Source organism: Cygnus atratus, chromosome 3 (assembly GCF_013377495.2).
Source record: "Cygnus atratus isolate AKBS03 ecotype Queensland, Australia chromosome 3, CAtr_DNAZoo_HiC_assembly, whole genome shotgun sequence".
Classification (NCBI taxonomy): Eukaryota; Metazoa; Chordata; class Aves; order Anseriformes; family Anatidae; genus Cygnus; species Cygnus atratus.
In genome coordinates, this window is record NC_066364.1 from 7,420,902 (window position 1) to 7,446,387 (window position 25,486).

Consider the following 25,486-nt stretch of genomic DNA (forward strand, 5'->3'; position numbering starts at 1 on the left):
CTGTGAATTATTTGATAGATTTATTGAGTGTGCTTGAACATGTTACTTGGAGACCTGTAGCAAATTCAAAACTAAAGGGAGAAATGGGGGAAACAATATGGCTTTCTATAAAGCTAGAAACTTTAGAGTTAAGTCATGAACAAAAAAGCACCTGGCCCTTCCTGCTTGGAGGCAAACCAAGCCTCCAAGGTGTTTTACCTGCACCTCTACCTTACTACTGCAGGTTTTAAAGTTTCCAGAGCAGTCTGGAAAGCCTCACTAGAAACACCAGTAATGATTTATCACTGAAGCACTAGCATGAACAAGCCATCAGAGTGAGAACGAGACAGCCATCACCAGACTGCACGGAGCTTTACGCATGCCTGGGCATCTGGAGAGCTGGATGCTCCCCAAGCAAGACTCAGATGGACAGGAGTCTGGGAGAGCAAATTTCCATTCCCTACCCACCAATTTCCCATATGCTCAATCTCAGTTTAAATACACCATCAGGCAGACATTTCCATGCCTCTCCCCACCACATTTTGTGACGTGTGCCTTCGACATCCCTCATATCTAAACTGCACATCCCATGGGGGATTGAGCACAGCTGAGCTTTATTATCACATGAGCAGGCACTATTTACATGACAGCTTTTCTACAATGCAAATCAGGCCCATTGTCACCAATGGAAAAAGCCCTAAATGGAAAGTTATTGCCCTTTGATAGTCACTCCTTCAAGAGCAGGAAAGGGTTTTGACCTCACTCTTGCCCCAACACCACCAGGCCAAGTGTTCAGGGAAAAAGCATCAGGCCCTCTCCACATCCATCAGTGCTGCCATTAAGCCAATGATATAGGGCTGGGATGGAGGCAGCTTCAGGCCCTGCAAGAAAGCAATGCTAGAAAATGGGCTAGAAAGCCCCAGGGGGTCATGCGTCTAGCGTGACTCCTTCCATATCCACCATTTTGTTGCTTGGGCTCCTTTGGCTAGCAGACCCCAAACTGTACCTCATTACCAATCCCCCAACACTGACAAGGCTGAGAGGGGCTTGAAAAGGCAACTCTGCATCCAGCAGGTGTGGATACTTGGACAACATCCCTCTCAGGGTACTAACAGCATCCTCCAGCCCTCACTAACCCCACAGCAGAAAAGTAGTTTTCACCCAGCAGAAGACTTTTGCACAAAGGGACAGGTCTGAGTTGAAAGACAATTCTTAAATCTCTTATAATCAAGACGAATCAGTCTGGTGCTTTTTCAAAATCAGAATTGGTGCTTTTTAAGACAACAGGTAAAATTTGGACCAAGCACATCCTGACACTGCATTGGGGAGAGGAGAGGACAGGACTGGACACAGTGAGGAAGTAGATGTGTTTCACTCTACCACCTCTGCAAGAGAGGCATGGGGATGCTGGTGGAGGTAATATCAGAGCCCTTGTCATCAGGCCCAGCTGCCAAAGGAAAGGATCCCACCAGCCCCAGCTGCACCTTTACTTTTCTCCAGGTCTTCAGGCAGCCACCACAGGTCTTAACAGCAAGCAACTTGCTGAAGCAGTGTCTCACCAAAAGCATTTGCTGGCAAACCTCATAAATGTGGATAAATCCACTGTCTGCTCCATTTGAGCTTGCTTTTACCCTTCATGAGCTACCACTGCTTAGCAAATGCCTCCTGTCAGCTGCACCTGCCCCCTGCCAGCTCCACCCACAGCCTCTCCCCAGCCCAATGCTGGAGCTGTTTCATGCTGTATTAATCCTCTCCTACAAGAGAAATAAGCAGGTTCAGGCCTATCAAGCTGCTCCTCCACTTATTTTTTATTGTCCTACTTTTGCACTCAGTGTCTGTGAGAAGTGTAAGAGAATATTAATGGGATAATACAAACACCCCAGAAATTCTCAGCACCAAAACTCTTTGGAAGTTACAAAAGTCCAGGTAATTATGGGAGCAGAGCTCCAAAAATCAGAGAATCACAGAATGATTTGGGTTAGAAGGGACCTTAAAGGCCATCCAGTCCCAACCCCTGCCATGGCAGGGCAGATCCCACCAGCCCAGGCTGCCCCCAGCCCCATCCAGCCTGGCCTTGGGCACTGCCAGGAATGGGGCACCCACAGCTCCTCGGGGCAGCCTGCGACAGGGCCTCACCACCCTCAGAGTGACAATAACTGCAAGGAATCAAGCTATAGCAAAAAACACATGGAGACACTTGGGAAAAGTAACCAAAAGGGACAGGCAGGAAAACAGAGGCACAGGCCTGCGGCCAGGCTCTCACAGCAAGCTCTGGGGCCATGCAGGCCGGCACACACAGGAGGCCTGGAACAGTCTCTTTAATCACAGGCTCCCCTCACACTTGAACCAGGCCTGGGGCTACAGCCCCAGACTTCAGGAGACCCGTGGTTTGTGCCTCTAGTTTGCTTGATGGTATTTCATTTCACTGAACATGATTTCTTTCCCATGTGCCTCGCTCTCCCCTGTGCATAGAAATGATGGAAGCCTTTGAAAAAAAAAAACAAAACACAAAGTGAAATTCAGGGTGGGCATTAGTTATTTCTGACAGCAGTAAAACAACATCTGAAAAGGGTTTCTTTGTTGCTTTCTATTTCTTTTTTTCCTCTCCAAGTTGCAGCTTAGAGGGGGGAAATGAGAAGACAATGTCCCACCCAACGCCTGACTGACAGTGACAGGGCCTGGCTCTGTCACAGCGCAGCAGAAGTTGTGCTTTTTGGGGAACATTGTTTTTATTTCAGGAGAAAGGAAAAAAAAAAAAAAAAAAAGGAAATGAGTAATCCCAGAAGGAAAGGGACTGAATGCTTGCTCAGACTCCACCATGAAGAGATTGCTATTGTCAAAGGGTGTTGCATTGTTCTGGCCTTTCTGAGAAACCTTCAAATATATCCAGAATTTTAACAAGCACAGAAAACAGAGCGGTTTCTTCAGCTGCATCAATGTCCTATTTGCAGACTGGCTGGTGAAATACTACAGTTTAAAAGTATTAATTATCCTGATTAGCCCTTGTTTTTGCTGACTCGTTAAAAAAAAAGTCTGATTAATGAGGAGTGGGCATAAATAGAAGTCAACTCTACCTTATGTGAATAGCCACACTGCTTTAAATGGAATTACACACAAGTTAGGGCTCCTCACAACTTAAGCATTAGCCTCCAGGCTGGTCAACAGCAAATTATTACAATATCTGGCCAGGCTCATTCTTTCCCTGGTGCCATTTTCCAACACTGTCCAGTCTGTCCTGCCTGCCAGTGTGCTTCAAGTGTGGACTTTCAGCCAGGAGTCAAGCTCCAGGCAAGACCTTCAAGGTCAGTCAGAGAAATAGGATGCAGGAGAGATGCCAGGGCACAAGGATTTCCTTAAGGATCAGGAAAAGCTCTTAACCCAGGAAGCTGTTGGGATTATTCCCTCTGCGTATGTAATGTGGTTGCATTTCATGGGAGCAGCTGGAACCAGACAGGGCTGTACATCTAATCCCCCAGAGCAGAGTGATCTCCAAAGGAGAAAAAAATACATGTAACATAAATAAGTAGATAGACAGAGTGGATCCCAAAAGGAGAACTTAAGGATGTAAAGAAGGGAAGCAAGCAGCACATGCTACACCAGCACAGAACTAAGTTCCGTGGAAGGAACTTAACCAGGAAGGACAGAGAGAACCAACACGGGTCATGGGTGTAAACGTTTTGTCTGTCTTTTTCCCTCCAACAGAAGGAGCTATCTTTCTGTGACCAGATATTGGAGAGGTTGATATAAAAGGGTCCGAGATGTTTTGATCTGTAGAAGAGGGCGATGCTGAGAGGCAGAAGAGGAATTTCTGTCCTACAGGTCAAACCAGCAAAGAAGAGCTGTTTATCTCCAATACCCTGCAACAGGCACCTTCATCAGTTCTGTACTACAATAGTTTAAATTAAGGGAAACATTTTTTTAAAATCACTTTATCATTCAAATTGTGATACCACGCTGGCTGATCATCTTCCTTTTCACCCCCCAGCAGGCTTTTCTTGAGGAGGAACAGTCACCACAAGCTCTACCACACTGATGTACAGCCGATGGGAAAATGCAGAGGAGTCTGGAGTAAACAAAAGGCACTTCAGGCCTGCTGGGGTCAGAAAGCGTATCTATACGGTAGATTGGGCTCTCCATTAATCCAGCTCTGTTTCTAATGAGATTGGTTCCCATTACAGCAAGAGGAGGTCCATGACTTAATTTGCCAAGGGGACCATTGTCATGCAGCTTACGGAGGCAAAATAATCTTACCGGTTTGAACTTGAACCCTGCCCTCCAATTATATGGACATTGTTAAAGAGAGAGAGAAGGAAAAAGTGATTTCACTTAACCAGCAAGACAAATGGATTGTCTGCCACCACACATGCAGCTTCCTGATAGACCTTTACACTCCATCAGCTAGATGTATGTATATTCCATTGCCAAAATGCATCAACTGCTACCTGAGTACATAAAGCTGAACCAAGTCCCAGCCAAATGGCACCAACTACATTGCAGGGCAACATGGTGGTGTAGCAGAGCCTCTACTCTTACAGCCAAAGAGAAAGACTGGGCTGACAGCTAGGGACAAGCAAACCCGAAGGGCAGGAAGAATTAGATTATTTTTTTCACCCCTTCCTACTGAACCTCTGTCTCTGCCTCCCTGCTCAGTCCACCAGCTCCCCTTGGCTGCAATAGAAGAGAGACTGTCCTCTTCTGGGAGTTCTGCGTCCCACACAACGCAGCTAAAACAAAGAACATTTTGGCAAATAACAGCCAGGCTTCATCTATTCTTTTTTTCTATACAATTCATTCCATCAAAGTTGTTTAGCTGAACAAAACCCAGTGCTATCCATTATTGTGAGGCTAACAATAAACTAACATGTGAGCACAGCGTGGGTCACAGATGTGTGTGCTTCATCATCAACTGTGGAGCCACTTCCCTGCTCAACTCACTTTTATAAAGCTTTAACCTCTTTGAGCTGGAATTCAGCTTGAGCACATAAACCAGGAAGCAAACAGTGTTAACACAACAGAAGCAGCCCCTTTACAAAGGATGCATGAAGAGACTGACATGCTTTGGAAGCAGGCAGATCAACAACCTCACTTTCCAAGGGGATACCCACACAATGAAAATCCAGAGATAAATTAAACCGGACAAATCCCAGGGGCTCCATTTTAGTGATATCACCTGCACCAGAGGATCTTTATTTGTGCCTTTGAATAGGCACATTTACATTTTTCTCCTGTGAAGGGACAGAAACAAACAAAAACGTGGAGGGATAATGCCTTCAAACCTCGTTTAGAAGGGGGTCAGTCCTTAGACTGTATTCAAATTTGTAACCCAATTTTAAGCACTGTTATCTCATCCCAAATGAAGTAACCCTCAAAGTGTGACTGCTCTAACAAAGAAGTTATGCAAAACCAGACCCTTCTTACAACTGCACTTCATGGGTTCAGACTGTACCCACCAAGAACTGGAAGCTTGCTATCATATCCACCCCTAGATTATATTGCCTATAAAACCTACGTGTAACATTGCACTTTCCTAACTGTACAGGGTCTGGCTGGGATGGAGTTAAGTTTTTTTGTTTTTGTTTTGTTGTTGTTGTTGTTGTTGTTTTTAAAACAGCTGCTTGTATGGTGTTGTGGTTTTGATTAGTGACCGAAACAATGCTGATAACACACTGATGTTTTAGCTGTTGCTGAGCAGTGTTTGCACAGAATCAAAGCCTCCCCCGTTTCTCACCTTGCCCCTGCCCCAGTGACTAGATTGGGGATGCACAAGAGGCTGGGAGGGGGCACAACCAGGTAAATGACCCAAACTTACCAAAGAGACATTCCATGCCATATAACGTCATGCTCAGCAATAAAATGGAGAGTAGGGTTCAGGGAGGTTAACCACCTTTTGCTCGGGAACTGGCTGGCCATCAATCTGCCCAAGAGAAGTAGTGACCAATTACCTCTACATCACTTTGTTTTCTTTCTCTCTTCTTCCACTTCTCCTTCACTTGTTAAATTATTTTCACCACACCACATGAGCTTTTTTTCTTTTACTCTTCCTTTCCTCTTCCCCATCCCACTGGAGGGGGAAGTGGGCAAGGAGCTGCATGGCGTTTAGATGTCTACCAGGTCTAAACCCAAACACTTAGCTATGTGCAACCATAATGCTCATCTTAACCCCTGCAGTCCATTTGCAGATGTGCATTACAGTATTGGAGATGGAACTGTGGGTCAAGCACCAGCAACCACGTATTTCTTCCTGCCTGCCACAGCTTGAGAGGGTGGGTAAGGGGCATTGGCTGCTCCTGGAGGCAAAAAATAGATCACGAACAACCTCTGAAACATTTGCTAGTTCCTAGTGCCCCAAATTGGACAGTTAGAGCTCTTGATGCTAACCTCTTATATTCTCATCTGTGCAATGCAGATAACACCCCAGCTTCTCCTTCCAGAAGGGCTGGACAGGTAACTACATCCCTGTTTGCCAGCACTCACAGCAAGCAGAATCAGGTTTAAATAGCACATGGTAAATAAGGCCCTGGGGCCATAAGGAACCTGAAGGATAAAACAAATGATCAAGTTGGAGGCAGCTGGCCTGTGCACTGAGCAATACAAGAGTCCATGGGGGACAGGAGGTGGAGAAACAGTAATACACACTCATTAAAGAGTAACTCAGTGTAAATAACAAAATGCAAACAACCCCAAGGGATGGGTTTAAGTAGCTACCTTAATTTTAGCATTTCCTAACTTACAATGCTTAATTTACATCTTTAATGCAGCTTTTGAATATTAAGCACAAAAGATAAACTTTCAAATCAAAGGAGAGATTTTTGTCCCGTAGCATCTTACAGACATCGTCAGGGCCGCAGCAGCACTGCACTCACAGGCCCCACATAGACCACAGAGGTAAGAGGTTTCCCAAAGACTGAGGCCCAAAAGTGAACACAATCCAGCTACAGCAGCTCAAGTTACCACCTAGCAGCCTAATTGCACTGACAGTCTGCGCTCTTGGCCCAACACAGCTTCAAGGGAAAACACGCGAGCCAAAAGCCTTTGCAAAAACACAGCAAATATGGGAAATTAATGCCAGAAGTAGCATCTGCCATAGAGCACCCTTAGTAGCAATGCAGAGGAGCAAGCAATAAGGGATCACAGCTGAGCCCACAGGTCCCAGGCACAGGATGCAGGTCACCCCAGCCCACAAAACAATACCAAAAAACAGGAAAAATCTCCCCACTGCCGTGTTTGTTTTTATATTTACTTGTAGGAGTAAAAGCCCATTTAAAACCCTTGAGGCTAATACAACACATGTTGATAATATCATAGCAGCAAAACCACAAGCAGAAACAATCTGATAGCAGATGAAAATAAAACACGATCACATAGGGGGTCTCCAAGTAGGTGGTCTGAACGGTCCTTGGTCGATAAGCAGCACCATCAGGTACCTGGTCTGTCATAGGACAGCAGAACTCATCTGAAGACAGCCCACGCTCACAGCCTTGACATTTTGATGCTTTTGTGGGCTGCTGGAGGAGTGGCGAGTGTTTCTGCTGGCACCTAGTATGTCAATACTATGTCAAAAGGTGACACATGAATGTAGTTATGGAAGTTCTTTGGTTGTAGGCAGCTGATAAAGCTTCTTGTGCTCCAGGTCTCTAGGCTTTCTCTCAAATTGCTATTAAAAAAAAAAAAAAAAAGTCTTTGCTTAAATCTTTCAAACAATGTGGGATACTTCACCCGCAGGTGTATGCGATCGTCCCTGCCCACCACAACTAAAGTGCTCAGACAACATCTACTGCAAATTCTTCTGCAGTATGCTAGATCCATCTGTTAGTTCATGCACACTTCTGAAACCCTACCACTCAGAGAGTTCCCCAACTGCAGGTCCCACACATACTGCTGCATCTTCATGCCAGGATCCAGATAGTGCCAAGAGATTATTGTACACCAAGCCTTAACATCCAAGGGAACCCCATCAAAACCGATACCACAGCATCCATTAATTCCATTCAAGGGCACAAGATATATTTGAAAAGCCCCACTCGAGGTTTATTTTACTGTGCAGCTCAGAACAGCCAAACCATTGTTGCCTTTCTGACATGAAAAGACACGCAGTGGGTTCCAGGCAGCCAAACATTAAGCATCCCCGAAAGAGCAGACATACGTATATTAATTACTGCAAACAAGCTCATATCTTTGGTTAGTGAGCTGAGCCAGGCATATTTGGATCAGCCCAAACCCAGACTGAGGGAGACACAACTCTCTATCTTTCCTCAGGCAAAAAGAGCAGCTAGGTAACTAATAATAACAGGTAAGTCGAGCAGTTCTCTTTAAAAAGTTCTTAATTATTACTTCTATATCAGATTTAATCAGCAAGAAGATGCATTGGGATTAACTTCTGCGCAACCTACAAAGCAAGTCAGCAAAGTTGCCTCACAGCCGAGCAGAATTTGGCCCTTGCCTGTTTGGGATTTTTGTGCTTTTTTCCAAGGGAAAACAACAGTACCTTATCAGTGAGGAACAGACTGGCAAGGGCACAAGGAACTTCATAGTATCACCAACCAACCTGACCAAAAATCCTCTGCGCTACTTCAAGCGGCACATTAGGCCTGTTCCTGCAGGCAGCCATATACTTACCAAGAGTCAGAAAGGGACTGAGTCTGTGAAGGTCTTGGGCACCTAAATAAAAAGGAATGACAGGGGAAAAAAATAGAAAAAAGAAAACGCCACCACACATCACAGCACACCAGGGCAGTTACTTCAAACGGTCCCCCACAGGGACTGGGATTGCTGTCTTGGATCAGAAAGCAGAAAGTTCAGTCTCTACATGCACATACATGCCAAGCATGAGCAGCAAGTAAAACACGTAAACAGCCCTGGTGTTGACCACCTAAGCACAGCACACTTCAATTCTCAGTTCTGAACACCAGGCAGTTTGGGAGACCAGGCCACACTTAAATTAGCATCAGCAAAAGGATCAGAAGAAGTGCCAAGTGTAAAAATGTAAGCTCTCTGCCCAGAGACCAAGCTTATTCTGTCCCCCACAGCTTAAATTATTATTTTAGCAAAGTATCTCAGTTGAGCAAGTGATACATTAAAATTCCCACTATTTATTTTTTGAATTGAACAAACAATTTGTGATTTATGAAATCTGCTTTCAGAGAGTCTTTAATGAAGGAATACATTTTACCTGAGGACATATACATTTGCTTTCTTTAATTCTTCAGCATTCGTATCCCTAACAACACAGACGTGGGATGAATGCTGCAAGGACATTTTGCTGGAATAGACCGTGCACAAAACAGCTTCCTTTGGGTACTGATAACCTGGGACATTTATTAAAAGCGTATGGTTAAAATTACCATAGCATTTTGGTTTGTTTGTTTGTTTTTAATAATACCAATTAACTGAAGTGTTCCCAGTACTGAAAAAGTTTCCATCAGTTTCTGGGCCACAGCATTTAGTAGGTACTGCTTAAACAGAGCCAGTCATCACACACTCGGGATCCCTGGGGACCCTTGGCCCCTGCTGACAGCCCTGATGGCAGGAACAGTGGATTTCCACATGATGCGAGCCAGATGCGCACATGTGGCTCTTGAATACAGCACACCCAGGCTGGAAGTCATTGCATACACAAGGTTTCACACAGACCCCTCACGAGACACCCTGGCACCCACAGCAACCCCATCTTCCCTTCCCCTGTGGTGCCTCCTCCTGCTGGGGGCACAAACACAGACCTGCCACTGCTGTGTGGCAGCAGTGACAGCAGCACCTCTCAGCACAGCCCAGGACCACAAATACATACAGAAACACATTTCTATTCCCAAAACTCAGTTCGGTCCCCTTTAGCTGTGAGTAAAACCAAGCTGAACATTGTGAGAGTCAGTTCTCCCTCACAACATTATAAGCATTGAGAAATCCCTGGTGTTTTCTGGAGCGTGCCTCAGGACAGGAGGACAGAGCACATAAATCCTTGCCTAACAAAGTTTGTAGACGCCCACAAAGCAGCACCCCTGCTGACAAACTGGGACAGCTCTGAGGCACTGAGACAGCCCCAGGTTTGTGCTTCCAGTTGACATCCTCCCATTGATTTCCTCCTCCAGCACTGCTCAGCTCTCTGCCCATTGACAGGCAGAGCTGCAGACAAAACCCAACGCACCTTCCCCTTGGGAGAGCTGCTCAGCTCCTGCTGCCAGAGCCTGACGCCCTCCTTCAGCTCCCCAGGCCTTGCTGACACAGCGCACCACACAGCCACGTCTCCAGGACGTCATCGGAAGATGCCCAAGCTGGTTTTTAAGTGGCTTCCATGAGGTTTTGGAATTTGTCACCTCTGCAAAAGGAGAATTTCTTTGTCCCAGCACAGACCTCCCTCAGCCCACACAGCTGTGATGGATGGGCTGGATTATAGGGCCTCCAGCTGAGGAGGAAAACACTGCCTGGGGCAGCAACCTCCTCGAGCAGCAGCCCGAGGTCCATCCAACCTCATCCCCCAGGGCCCTTCACCAGGAGAAGGTACGGAGGTAGTCTGGGTTCAGCCCAGCCTTTAAACAAAAAGTCTGAAATGCGTCTGTTTGTCCTTGGGGTCAAAAGCACAGACCTCATTACTGAGTTACACCACTGCACTGAAAGAGAAATTGTATCTGTCTTTCTCTCGAAAATCCCCCATTTGCAGCTTGCAACACGTGGAAATCCTGTCCCCATGCACCCCCCTTGACACTATCGACCCATTCAGCACTCCAAAACCAATATCAAAGTCTGACTAAAGCCATTCAGAAGCTGTTAGCATGTAGATTTGGGTGATAATTTGGTGAATGGGCTTGTCAAACAAATTGCCTTTATTGTGGACCGATTAAACGCAATCAGGGAGAAGAGCCTTTCCCCTCCCAACTCCAGCCCTCAGCAGCTCCAGCAAACACCCTGAGCCAATTAGCAGGGAGGTGGCAAAAGCAGCTTTCACTTGAAACCTGCCATTCCTGGGGGAAAAAGGAAGGCAAAGAAACAACACATCACCAACAAAAAAATCTTTGTGCTTTCAAAGCCAGGAAGAGCCTCCAGGGAAAGCTCCCAAAAGCTACCCAGGGCTCACCTGCAGGGCGTGGATGGAGTTATCAGGATTCATCTGGCTCCCTGCCGGGTCAGCTCCCTTAAGCAAAGCGCTGCTCAGATTCTGCTCATGCCAGATATAATGCAGAGAACATAAATATTAAAGTGGGCCCGGAGGGAGCGACTCTACCGGGGCTGTTTTTTCCTATAGCTTTATGTCCTGCAGCTGGGTTCCCCTGTGTCAGAAAAGGCACGAGTCCCAATCAAAGCTATTTCCATGCCTAGAAGCTTAAGTTTTTGGCGTGGCTCCCTGCAGTGGATCCTCTGATGTCTGCAAAGAGTAGAGTTCACAGAATAGCCTTTTCTGCTCTGCTGTGGTAGTGAAGGGATCTGTCCCCACTAAGATGAGATTCATGGCAATCGAGTAGATCTGATGCCACTGCTGTCCTATCCAGAAATTAGCTAATGAACAGGAAAGTTATGGCAGGAGGTGAAAGAAGTGGAGCAGCCATGGCATCATAACCACATAAAGCCTAATTCCCTGCAGGTATGTAAATGGAAATTAAACAGCCACCATGGCTGGTGGTGGGCAGAGCAGAAATCACCATGTGTTTGCATGATTTATCTGCAGGGCAGTGAAAGGAACCCCATGGCTGGAGCTAGAGACAGCACATGGGGTATGAGCAATAGCTGTTGGCTAAACTTTCAATGCCTGCATTTTCAGTTAGCACCAAAGACTGGTTTTGGCCCCATTTTCATTAACCCTACACTTCTAAGAAGCGAGCTGTGTGCTCACCAGCTCCCAGGGCCTATGCAGAGTGGCAATGGCACAGCTCCCTCTGGCAGGGCAAGCCACTGCTTGGTCTCAGACTCCCCCTGCAAACAGAAAAGGGCCAAAATAAAGGTTTAATCAACCAACAGGGATTTCAGGGAGCTTATTGCCAGGGCTAAGATTAGGATAAAGTGTTTTGCAGTTAAAGCACGGGGAGCTGAGAGACCAGCCTCTTGCCCCTACGCCATCACAGTCTTCAAGCGTCACCTTGAACATAAGGGGTACGTGACACACCATGACACTGAGTCTTGAGCACAAGAAGCAATCACAATGAGATTAGATCAAGAGCCCATACTACAAGCAGCCACAGAGAGAAAGCCAAGGCCTTATTTTTTATGAAGTGGCTGCAAAGTGCCTGGTTACTCTGCTCGCTCCCTAAAGACCTGCTTCCTACCCCCACACCATCCTGCAAACGTCAATGTTTAAAGAACTATTAAAGAAAACAACTCCAAAACTCTCCACATAGTTCAAATACTTCACTTAAAAGGAATTTTAATTCTTACATCTCGGATTGCAGCAGTCCCCAGCACGACACGCACTCGCGTTCACATTGTGGTGTTTGAGCTGTGCAAACAGGAGGGATGGAGCTGCAGAGTGAGACTGTGAGCTTTCAGGCCTGGGAGCCACAGAGATGGAGATCTCTGCCTTCTCTGCCTGTGCTTCCCTGTGGGCAACTCAGTTCACCATGCTGGGCCTCTGCTTACCCCCTCAGGGGGCTTTTCCATGACCTATGTAAAAAAATCCTCCTGCAGCCAAGAGATGCTTACCTTGAAGACCCTAAACTGTTTCTTTCAGGACTGGAGCTGCGTAGGCTCTTCCTACCCCAGCAGCAGCTCCCAGCCATGCTGAATCAAACCAAGCTGAGAAGCCAGAGCAGCTGTGTGGCTGAACGAGGTCTACAGGGTTTAAAAAACATTATTCTCCAAAGAGCACCAGTTGCTCTTTGGGAACACCACTGCTATTTGCTACCTGGAAAAGCCCTTCCATCCCCATGAGCAGTGTCATCTCTTTCCAACAAGTGGGCAGCAGACAAACTGCTACCGAAACCTTCCAAGGGATCGCATCAGCAATATCAGCAAGGGATCTCAGCAGCAATAATCAGGAGAAATCCACTCATCTCCTTGGGATGCAATTTGTGTTTCAGGTGCACGATCTTTAGGTGGGCGTATGGTAGGGTTATAAGGTTCCCCCAAAACCTTCACCTGCTCAACTCCAAGCCTATCAGAGAAGAACCCTGAATACCCAGAAGTATAGAAAAAGCAAATAAATGGCTAGAAACCATTATGGTCAAAGTATGCTAAAAGGCTACCCCCTTCCATTCCTTATACCAGCTAACAATTCATATATAGGGGTAACAGTAGCAAAAAAAAAAAAGCTCTATCATGTAGGAAGAGTTAACAGGGCTGCACTGCCGCTGCTGTGCAAGCTCTTAGCACTGATATTTGCAAAATATTTTGGGGCAGCATAACGTGTGATTTGGGACACGCTGTACCTTCCCCTACCCCCTTTCATCTTGTGGCTACACAGCTCCTGGGCGTGCAAGGCGGTATTAGAGCTGCTACACAGTGGGTACAGCCCTTTCCTGCAGCAAGTTATGCTTCCTGTCCCATTAGGTACAGTCATGAGTGGGGACACTTGCCAAGTCTGCTATTAGGAAACATGGCTTGGACCTGGTGGAAGATTTCTATGCTTGTGGGAACACACGGAAGGTTGTGTTGTTGGGGTTACAGACCCTGCATTAGAGTATAAAATTGCAGTGCAGGTACACAGGGTTAGAAACCACCCCTCTTGTCACAAAGCATGGCAGAACAGTTGAATGCTGCAGAAAATTTGATTTTGTTTTCAGTGTTTTGTTTTTGTTTTTAAGTGACAGCATCTGCCCCCAGTGCCAGCATCACCGAACCTAAGGAATTTGCGCCTGCTGCTCTGGCCGTGTGGTGCAGGCATAGCGTGAAGCACCCTTGCTCTGGGACACCTCTGTGCACTTTAATGCTTATCGGTTGGCCTGGCTGGGAGGAACTGGATCTGCACTGTAGAAGGACCAGTGCTTTTCCCATCACAACTCTTGTCCCTGTCATGCCCACTCCACGCACCCCTTCTGCATTAAAGCGGTTGCAATGAGGAGCACAGAGAAAGCTCATCGCCAAGAAGGGAGGAGATAAAACACTCTCAGTTCTTCCCATTCAGAGGCAGATCTGCCTTGAATGGCAGCCCCCAGGACTGTCCTGCCTCCAAAGGAGACTGAACCACAAGCAGGTCAGCCCCCTTCAGCTTCCCATTAAAAGACTTCAAGCTGCTATATATACTTTCCCCCACCCTCTGCCACAAGCTCCTCCTTTCTAACACAAATCTCACAGCAGCACACAGACACACGAGCTCCCAGGAAGCAAGCAGCAGTGTTATGATGTGTTGAAACCACAGTCCGGTGAGATTCAGCTCTTGCTAATGACACTTTTTCCATTAGCAAACTGTAATTGGCAGCTCTTATCTGCTCCTACAGTTTTGCAACACTCACCTAAAGGACATGCCAGGCTAGACATCACATTAGGTCACAAAGTTAGGGCAGATATCCCAAAAGCAAAGTGGCCCCACTAGCCATTCCTGAGCAAAATAATCACCCTGCTCAACCGCAAAAGGAGACCTGGTAGGTTTTCATTGACTCATACACATATCCACAAAGAACAGATGCAGAAAGCTAATTTTAAAGTAGCTGAAGCAGCTGTACATAGTTATAAAACTTACACAGGACTCCCCACCTTCAAAGCACTGTGTATTTAACTGCTGCGCACAACTCAAAACAAGTGCTATGAATAGTTTTAGTTTCCTATTTTACAACGTATTTAGAAATGAGACACATCTTATCCTGCTTGAAGCAATCACAGGCTGAGTATAATTCATTCTGTGCAGCTAATGCCTCCTTTATCTGGGTTTGGGACTTTTGGAACAGTCAGGAGCTTTATGCTAACAGCAGAGGAATCTGGCCCATTACAAAACACTTTAAATTTCAACCAGCTTTCTGTTACATCCATGACATCCCGGTCTCCTAACCTAGCTCTTTCACTCACTCCTCAGAGAAAGGCAGCACAAACCCAGCTACAAACAGAAGTTAACACAATTCCCATCCTTGTTCCCAAAGTTACTCTGAACCAACTCTGCTGAAACAGTTTTGCTAAGGGTTATTGAGGCAGGCTTTTAACAAACTCAAAATCCTCTTACAGAAGAATCCTTTCCATCAGATTACTTTAAAAGGATTAAAATCGCTCCCTGCGTAACTCTCCCAGATCTGCTCACATCCACTTTCCTTGTGCTGTCCCCGCACGCTGTAACAAGAGCTCCCGGCTGGGTCAGCACTTCTCCCCTACCTGAGAAGTCTGCCGAAGTCCTAGCAAAGTTGCTGCAAGCTGTCAAGCACATTAGTCCTATGAGAAAGGCGGAGGTAGGAAGCACATCTGGGCAGCACATCCTTAGGTATCCTCACGGCTTGTTTTCTTCCAGAGAGAAGGAAAGCGCTCTCTGCCCCAGTCCGACACTCATCGCCCAGAGAAAACTCTTAGTCCCATAGCTTGGAAGGATCGCAGCCAGCAGCCAGGAAGGAAAACCACTCGCTCGCACTCACTCACACACACACACATCCCTTGGAGTGAATGAATCCGACTGAGTGAGGCTGACGAATGAGACAGACCTACCTGAGCCTTGGCGGAGGTCCCAGGGTCCTAAAAGCCATCGCTTTTTCGCCCAAATTTGCTGCGGGCTCCTCATGTGCAGCTGTCCAGCAGCGGCAGGGCAGGGGGGTGAAAGAGCTGGGGGGGCTCCCTGGGGGGTTGTTTTAGAGAAGTCGCTGTTATTTCAGGCACCCTGGGATCTTTCTTCTCTGGTGCAGACGGACAGAAGGATGGGCAGTGTTTTCAAAGGAGGGAGCCCAGGACAAAACATCTGAATTCGCATGGATTTTTGGAATGATGGACACTTGCTGCTGCAGTCAGTGTGAGAAGAGGTGTCCTGCCAGACTGGTGACAGGACAACTCTTCAGATATGCCCAGCCTTACAGCTGCTCTCACAGTGGAAGAGATTTTGCACTGGCATCACTGGCATCAAACCCTCCTGGATCAGTGCAGGACTGGGGCTGGTGTCAGTCCACATATCCAAAATCCTCCTTCCTTTTGAAAGCAGCCAGCCCGACCAGGCTTCCTCTATCCCCCTGCACCCCTCTTCCCTCCACCAAGGTCAACAGAGGATTTTCGTGCAGTTCATAACCTCTTCAGAACAGGAGACCTGTCTCCTGCCATAGCCACTGCTTTAACCTCCCACTTGCATGGGCTTAGCTGCTAATGCAAGCTCTGCTCACCCTGCAGAGTCAAAAGATGGCTCCAGCTCACCTGGAAGCACATTCAGTACTTTATTTTACCTGATCTCCATCCATATACTGGTAGCATCAAGCCAGCTATCATCACTTGCAAGAGCTGCATTCTGGGGACATTGAGGTGGACGGACTGGTAGACCCTGCTCTTGCTGGGTACAGGAAAGAGATCCTGGCCTTGCTCATCAGCATTAGCAGCATTTCAGGCTTTGTGTATAAATAACAGACATAACTGATATATGTAGGCTAGAGCAGAGCAATGGTGCAGAGAACGGGCAGATGGTTTTGATGGGCAAAGGCAACATCCATTATCAGCCTGGGTATGCACACACAAACCCGCAGAGCAGCATGGCGTGGGGCTGCCAGGGAAGGTGGAGGCAGGCACACAGCTCCTGGACAAAGCTGCACTTTCAACCCACCAAAAATAACCAGAGGGAGAACATCCAAGGAAAAAAACACAACTGGTTTTTACTCTTCTGTCCTGTTCGCCGACATGAAATTAAGCCAAACTTTCCAAAAACTTTCACCTCAGAACTGAAAAGCATAAGGTGCTTCAGCCCAAACACCTCTATTTTTTTTTTTTTCAGAGCTGAGTGCCATTGTAAAGAGCTTCTTATGCTGAAGTTTCAAACAATGTTTCGGCTGTTCTCAGACGAGAATCAGGCCGGCTGTCAGATTATATGTGAAAGACATTTTCAAGAGCACTACCATGAATACCACATTCATTATTTCCACCAGAAACCCACCCCAGCCTGCGCGCTAAAAGCAAACTGAAAGGGAGCTGTAAGGCTGTGGCCCTGTTTGCCTTCTGTCCGTACAACCACTTGTTCAAGTTCCACCCAGCCACACTGAGGACAGGGGTAGTGTGGGATACCCCGAGTTTGAGACCACACGAGCAAGGAGTTGGTCTGGCCTAAATGACACCTAAGCAACCCTCTGTCCCAAGCAGCTCCTCACACCCTGAGGATCTACAGCAAAGGGACAGAGGAGCCAGCTCCCAAGGCCAGCGGTGGCCCTGACACTCCTGCTCCCCACAGATGACCCTGCCACCGTGGCACTTTGTTGATCTTGCTTAGGTAACCCTCTGCAATCAGGAACCTCTGCTGGCTGCTTTGTTTCACCCACTTTAATCCCACCTGCCAGAGGTTGGCCTAAGCTTTAAATAGAACAGATCAGGACATTTGGCTCCCTGCATCTACATAACCCCTCTCTCACCTAGCTCTGCTGCCCTTGCCAAGAGGAAGATTCACCACTACAGCCTCAGAGGCGTGAGATAACTGTGCCTATTACCAGATTATCAGCCAAAGCTCCTTATCAGCGGGATAAAGAGGTAATAGGGCCCCTGGAAATTTATCAGCACTCTGGAAAAGGGAAGCTGTATTTGCTGAAAAGAGCCCACCCTGTTAGCAGGTGTTGATTTTACTGATTAAAGGGTAATTAGGTTTGGCTGACTCAGTATATGGGAATGAAAAAGAACTCTGATGACAAGGGGTTTAAGGCTAAACATGGGAAGTGTGCTTGAGCAGCCCTTTATGTTATTGTTAATAACATGAACCAGAGGTTTGGGAGCTTACATCAATGTCACGTGAAGACTTTGTTTTTAAACACGTTTGTAAAGATGCCTTCCAAGAGCAAAGGATAAAACAGCTCTTGCCAAAAATAATAATACTAATATATATATATACATATCAACCTTTGTGAAGCAGGCAATTCTGTTAAAGTCCATTTCCATAATACCCTTACTCCTTACGGGATCATCAGCTGTGTGTTTCAAACGGGAAGAGGCCACCTGTCCCAAAAGCAGCACAGACAAAGGATGGTCTATCTCTCATGGATAGTCTTATGGGGTAAACATGAATCATGGGCACGCCAATGTGGGTCTTTGTTTTTGGGGTTAACAGCCCTTGAAATCTAACTATGCCTTCAAAGATGTCTCCTGGGGATAGATAATAATGCATGTGATCATGCACAATTTCTTGGATCCCTTGTCCCCAAAGCCACCCAGAAGGGAGAATAGGCCAGAACTGAGATGCAGTTACATCTTAGCTTGGAGGAAAGATTGCTTTCTTTCTCTCCTCCATGCTTAACAACTGTACCTCAGTCCTCCTTTATCACCATGAATTTAAGTGCATTGCTCTTTCTTCTCTCTTGCAGGTCCTATCCTTCTCCTGCTACATAAAACTGTAATATCTGAAACATGCATATGCCCAATGTGCTTTAAATACAGTTAACTACAACTGCAACTAGGAAAACTGAGGCACTGAGAAGTGAAGAAATTCATCATGCAGTTTGGTCACCCCAATATCACCTAGTTTATGAATGACAGTCAAAACCCAGATAGCTTAATTCCTAGTTTAATGCTGTATGTGCTCATCTTGCTGCTTTCTAGGGCTGATATTTGGCAATGCTTTCCTGTTTTTCTCTCACCCTGCACCGCTAACCTCTGCTTTGCTAGGCTAAAGCACCATCAGCTTGAAGAAGGGCTGGTCAGTAGAAGAACAGGACCAGGATTAGGTTTCAGCTAGAGAATCATCTGTAAGGCTGAAGTTGTGTTTATTTACACAGTCACAAACAGGTATATTTGTACAAATGTGCTAGGACTCATCTTCTTACTGTGTTTTCTATAATGTCTCAAAGCATTCTCCTTGAGCACACTGTTGTATTCTTCCATTTCAGTCACGGTGGAAGTAAAGCAGTCATTTCTCTGAGGTCACACATATTTCAGGGTCAGCTAGGGGCAGCTGTATCAGAAATGAGAAATGATTAAATACTTACCTGAGCCCAGTTAGAGTTCTGTCCACTCGGCCACACTACCTCCTCATAAATGAATGTCAATTAATAACAAAATATACATGCATTTATACCTATAGAAAACTGTCTAAACTGGGTGGAGACAGCATCAAATATAAACTAGCAAAGCTTCCCAGCACAGCATGGCTCTTTGTACTCTTTTTTTTTTTTTTTTTTTTTGATCTTTCCCTTAGGAGTGTCTTATGGAAACAGATGGGGTTACTCATGGAAGTGAGCACAGTTTGCTTTCATCAGTATGGAAGCACAGGAGTTCATATAATGCAGTTTTGCAATAAAACACCAAGAATCTCAGGAGTAAAAATATTTTCCTGTCTCTGTATTCAACATTAAACAACAGCTATGCAGAATATTCAAACTGATGAGCCTGGGAAGTTTTCACACTTATGTCTCTCCATCAACCCAGTTTACAAAACAAATATAAATCCTGGGGGATTTGTTCCATGCTGGGACAGGTTTGGAGTGGGAGTGTTGCTAATTCTGTGTACAGCAAAGGCCCCAGGTAATGCATTTATCTCACAGAAACATTGAGAAATGTTGTATAGAGCAATGCAAAATTTTCAAATGTGTGAAAACGTTACAAAAATAAATATTTGGAGACTACAAAGGGATTCACAAGAAAGCTAAAACCTTTCTTCTCATGGCTGCCCTAAGTAACTGATGTTGAAACCTCTCTCAGCTGGCATTCTCCTCACAGTAATGACATGTTTTACATTAGAGCATACGGTACAGCCTGGTGCTTTATTTCATAGAGTCATAGGATGGTTGGGTTGAAAGGGTCTTTAAAGACCATCCAGTTCCAGACCCTGCCATGGGCAGGGACACCTCCCACCAGCCCAGGCTGCCCAAAGCCCCATCCAGCCTGGTCTTGAACACCTCCAGGGATGGGGCATCCACAGCTTCTCTGGGCAGCCTGTTCCAGTGCCTCACCACCCTCACAGTAAAGAACTTCCTCCTTATATCCTTTAAATCTACCCTTTTTTAGTTTAAAGCCATTACCCCATGTCCAATTTCAGACCTGCATATCCAATTGGACTTAGTTGCTGCCTTGTGTGTGGGGTGCTCTTAGATTAATCACTGCACTAGAACTACAGGGAACTGGAGTCATCTTCATGCTTCATCTTTGTACTCCACCGCAAACATAAGGATTTCCAGAAACAAGGATTTCAATGATCAGAGTTTCTCAGACATAAGCTGGATTCTTCTTTTTCCCTGTGCTTCATCTGTCTTGACTCTTTAGATGTTGCTTCCTGACGTTTCTTGATACGTGGGCACATGGCACCCAACTGAGACCATGAAGTGCTCCAAGACCTTTAAGACGACTTACGCTGTTTTCTTATACCTTTAACATGAAACTTTTCTCCCACTTGACCTGGCTCCTTAGTACTCTCCTAATGGCTTTCCTGGGAGGGTTTCTCAGTCACTTGGATGATGGTACATACTGGCTTTTTCACTGTTACTGCTATCTTTCCTTCAATATATTCAATAGCACTCTTGAACTGCTTATTAAATAAAAGGACTAATTTTACACCTGAAAATATCTTTCTTTTCTTTCTCAAGCAGCCATGGACACTCAAGTAAGCGGTGTGACATGAAGAGAAAGGTTTTATATTTTTTTGTGAATCCTTTTGTAGTCTCCAAATATTTATTTTGTTAACATTTTCACACATTGCCTACCAATCCTCCCACATAACTTACATTGTCGTTCATTTCCACAGACACCAGAATTCTTCCTCAGATTTACTTGTCTGGAAGTTCTCTGCTTATCCTGTGGGAGAAACGTGCTACGATGTACAGTGATACAAAATAGGGATCATCTCAACATCCAGCCTTCATATGACACTTAAGATGATGCCCCAGAACCTATCCCAAACCTCGTGGACTCTGCCTGAAGGCATGTGAGTGCAGTAGCACCAAGAATAACAGAAGAGTCCTTCAGTGCTCCCCCAGAGCCTCCTGTCCCAACACATCTACACACGGTCGCACCCCATCCTTATTACAACTACTGTTATAACTTGCATAGGACACTTACGTGGGAAAACCATTTAGTTGCCAGAGACCTTTTTTCCCACCAAAATGACCATTTCTAAACGTGGCCATGAAGCCCTTGCATCACATCCACATCTATAGCAATAAGGCGAAGGAAGCAAGGGTCTGGACACAGGCACTGCAGCTCTGGTTACAGTTACCTGTTAGACCTGTCCTTGGCATGCTTTTGACCCAAGCCACCCAGCATCCAGACAACTTCTGAGTGTGGCTTGGGGGCTAGCAGGGAATTCAGCCATTCCCAACAGGAAGGGAGGAATCCTGCTTTGGAGTTTGATTGTATGAACATGGCCAGATGGTGCCAGCTGGTTCAGGGCCAAGGAATGAGTCTTGATCCTGGTTAGTGTACAGGTCTGAAAGAAGCCAGTGAAATTATGCAGAGAGTTCAGCATATGTGTCAGTATTAATAGGATTGCGACCTTTCTTTTTGTATGAGCTGAAGATCAAAAGTGAGCTAACTCGTGCTCAACGACAGTAAGAGCACAGCCAGGTGCGTGCAAAACCTCCCAGTGGTATTTCAGAAGTTCTGAAGTGAAGATGCAGTGGCATGGGCTAAGAACTGAATCCCTGGTCCCTCGGGCAGGCCTGATCAGAGCTGCCCAGGAAAAGCTGCATCCTGCAGTCCCACCTCCAGACTCCAGAACAGACACAGCCCAGGCTGCTGGCTGCCATGCTCCCACATCCTTACAGATAGATCATTCTTACAGGGGCATTCAGCAGAGGCTGGGCTCAAGACTGAAGTCAGTGAAAAAGTCCTTACTGACTTCTCTGGTTCAACACCAGGACTTTCTTCTCCCATGAGAGTGAACTGACAATATGGCTCTCTGAGTCCCTCACATCCTCAAGTCCTTTGATCATCAGCAAATTTGAACAACTCTAGATTGCAGGAAAGCAGTTTCATTGAAGCTTATCACTTTCTGAAATTCTCTTTATTGAAGGGCAGGTCTAGTTGAAGGCAGAGCCCAAGAGCACATGAGGAATGTATAGTGAGCAAATCTTTTCCCAGCATAACCTGGACATCAGCTTTAGCCTCAGGCTTATCATTGCCTACAGGCACAAGGTATTTCTCTGTTTTCTTGCAGATAGCAAATTTCACCAAAAAAAATCACTGGCTCACAAATCACAAACTGGTAAGAAATCAAAGGGAAATAAAGGGAATGCCTTTCTGCTGAATGGGCAACATTAATCCCAAGTGTAATTTCACTAGCATAAGTGCAAATTCAACAATAGACTCGGTCTGCCATTTGCAGGAAGCAGAACAGATATGTTCTTTTTCGCATGTACTTAAAAGGAGAAATATTACTTAGAGTACAATTTCTTTTCCCTTATTTTATTTTTTTTTTCTATTTGAAAGCAGTGTTTCAAAAGTAACTGTACACTTCCACATGCATTTAAGTACTCAGGACAATAATATTGCCAGTTATTTATCTTACAATGGTCTCAGGAGACTATCCAGTGACAAAGCCCAGGTGCGCTGGGCATTGCAGACAGAGCTGGATTATGTCATCTAAAACAGACTGAGGAGCTTACAATGGTGTGGAAGTTCAGGCCATTCAAACCTTTGCACTCTGTAGCCACAACAGTGGCATTAGGGAACTCCACTTAACTTCTAGACAAGAGACACTTCCCACTGCAGAAATCCCATACCGAAATATCACTGCCTTCATTGTCTCAGGACACCTGGCTGGAAGAGCCCTCCCTGGTACTTACTGCAGTAACGTTACTTGCTGGACCAGCTACAAAGAGCACAGAGGAAGGAAGCAGGCTATGCAGCTGGCTTGCAGGAGATTCGGGGAGATTACAGGAGATGTCTGAGTTCACCTGGTTAGGGGCTGCCTGGACTGACTGCACTGTTATGTGCAGAGCTGCTCGCAAGCACTAAACTAATGATTAGTGCTTGTAAACAACAGGGAATTACATAAGACTAGTATAAAAGGTGGCATTTCTATATTCAGGTTATACCTCAAAAACAGAAACTCACCCTCTGGTGAATGACTGAAGCAGTAGTACCTGTTTGTAGCAGGTGAGGTAAAGAGGGACTGGAGCTTCCAAACCCTTTTTTGATTTTTTGCTGGACCAGCCCTTTGCAGTGGAGAATCTTTTCTATTCATTACTACACTGTTGACAATTTCTTGCTTCACCTGCTAACCCCCTCTCGTTACATACAAAACGAGCCAAACCACCTTCTTCTTCTTTCCTGCAACAACAGGTAGAATTATTTATTTTCAGCTCACCGAATCTGCCCTGAGACAGCTCACCAGCTAGCATCCCCATAACCCTCCCTCCACAAAATGCACCTTCTGACATGAGAGGAAAAGCAGCTGTGTTTATTACAAAGAGTCCCAGGGTGACCTGAGCGCTGATTTGAGGGGTTTTCAGTGAAATAAAACTGCCACAAATGGTGTTATGATTACCTAGAAGAGTGGAGGGCTTCTTCAGCTGGGTTAGAAAGCTGGTGTCCATAGTTGCTGCTGCCTTTATGGAGGATGAGGCAGAGATGTGAAGCTTGTAAAGCCTGGTTCTCAGGTGGAAGCCCTTCTACGAATTCAGTGGATGCTAAGTGAGACATAAGATGAAGTCAGTTTCTCTCTCTCACGTATCTTTCTGGAATAACACTGCATGAAGTTGAACCAGCATAGTGGAAAATAATGTTATGACTTCTAAAGGGGTTTTGCAAATCAAGGGATTTTGGATCAAATTTTCTCCTAAGCTTGCTCACTGTTTGCACAGTAATGAAGAGTAGAGGCTGGCTTCCTTTAAAATAATGAAAAGCTGTGATCTGATCATAAATTTTTGGCTTGCTATTTCCCTTGCACGAGAAGGTTGTGGTAGTAGGTATAATTTACTGTGACAAACCGCTGCATTAATGCATTCATCAGGAGAAACAAATGGTCTCCCTTTGAAAGCTCCTGCCCACCTTGAGAGAGTAATGGGGTTATAAATGGAGAAGGAACAAATATTGACTCTATGAAATGTAAAGGTACCTGGGAGTTCACCCATCAGTCTTCAGATTACACCTGCCTTTCAAGATGAATGTTTCTTTTTTTTTTTTTTAATAATCCATTCTATTTTTATTTTTTTAAGCACCTAAGGAAACAGGATAGGGACATTCAACTCAGTGCGCTTGTCAGGTTTTCAAGATGCTCCAGATCATTTCCGAAGAAGCTCGGATTTCTGGAAGGAGGTAGGTGTTCCCAGCCCAAGAGTTATCTTTCATTTCAGTTTGACATGAGTACCGGAGGAACTGCCTGGGTTGGTCAATGAGTTATCTGTTTGAAGGTGTTTCTGCTGAGGCTTTCTGTAAGACAGTTCCAGAAGCTTACCCTCCATCATTTACACTATGGAAGCTCAGAGAAACATACATTCCTTGGCATCTGAACCTATACAGGGCTCGAGAGGATCCAAGAATTTACAACCTAAGGGAAAGGCCTCAGACACTGTTTACTGAACTTAATCTCACTTTGTCACACACCTTGCTTCCTCCTCTAAAGTCATAATATCTCACTCATTTAACCTCTGAGGCAACACTGTAATAACTGTCTCCTACACAGTCTATTGGAGTCTAGTTTAGATTCATTTCAGTATTGGCTTCCAAATTAGATTCCTCTTAAGACGACTTACAGAACCAGAAAATTAGGAGAACATATATGTCAGCTGAGATAAACCAGTGTTGTTGTCCTTTCTGTTACCTGTAAGGGTGTCATGCCATAAGGAAATCAATATTGAGTGGATACCCATCTGACAGTCAAAACCCCAAGACACTGCAAAACCAGCCATGTCTTAAATCCTCAATTATCTGAAAACAACACAGATTCCAAGAGGACTTCAAAGACATTTCTGATTCTGAACATAGGGCCCGTATCTGCTGAGGCACTGGCACAACTGCCTACAGACCGGTTCATATTTCACATGTCATCTGCCCCCTGATAGAAAGCATCAGCACCTGTTTATTTTTCTCCTGTTAAGGTTATATAATAGCAATTTATCCTTCCAGGCTGGAATGCAGCAAAGGGAAAAGGAAACGGAAGAAAATAGACGTGCATGAGCACACAGGTGATGTGCCACGAAAGCTATGCCCCTTGTCAGAGGCATGCCAGGAGCCCGGGGCTCGGGTGAGCAGATGTAATCAGTGCTCCAGCAACCCCAGGCGAAGAGGAGACCACAGGTCTGGCAGGGTTAACCACCCGTGGCTCCAACAGGATGTACGCTCCAAAATGACCGAGGCCTGGGGGTGTTTTGACAGAATGAGCTGAAGATTTTCCAGTCCATCGCCTCCCCAAGCTCAGTGCTAGGATGCTGGGTTAGAAGAACAGTTTTCCCTCTCCTCTTTGCTTGCTCTACAATAAGGTATAAAATGTAATTGTGGATGTTTGATGGCCGTCTTAGCGAACAGCTGTTCAAGCCAGCAGGGTCTGGTACCTTAGGTCATTTTAGGCAACATT

The 25,486-nt window shown here is 45.7% G+C and overlaps 1 protein-coding gene across 1 annotated transcript in view; it reads right to left on the reverse strand.

The window, feature by feature from the left end:
- Positions 1–15,295, reverse strand: part of EVA1A (eva-1 homolog A, regulator of programmed cell death) — a 200,209-nt gene extending 184,914 nt beyond the window's left edge. The window contains exon 1 of the mRNA XM_035560126.2: positions 15,196–15,295. Coding sequence (XP_035416019.1) covers positions 15,196–15,295 — 100 coding nt within the window. The remainder of the gene's footprint in view (positions 1–15,195) is intronic.
- Positions 15,296–25,486: the final 10,191 nt, after the last annotated feature.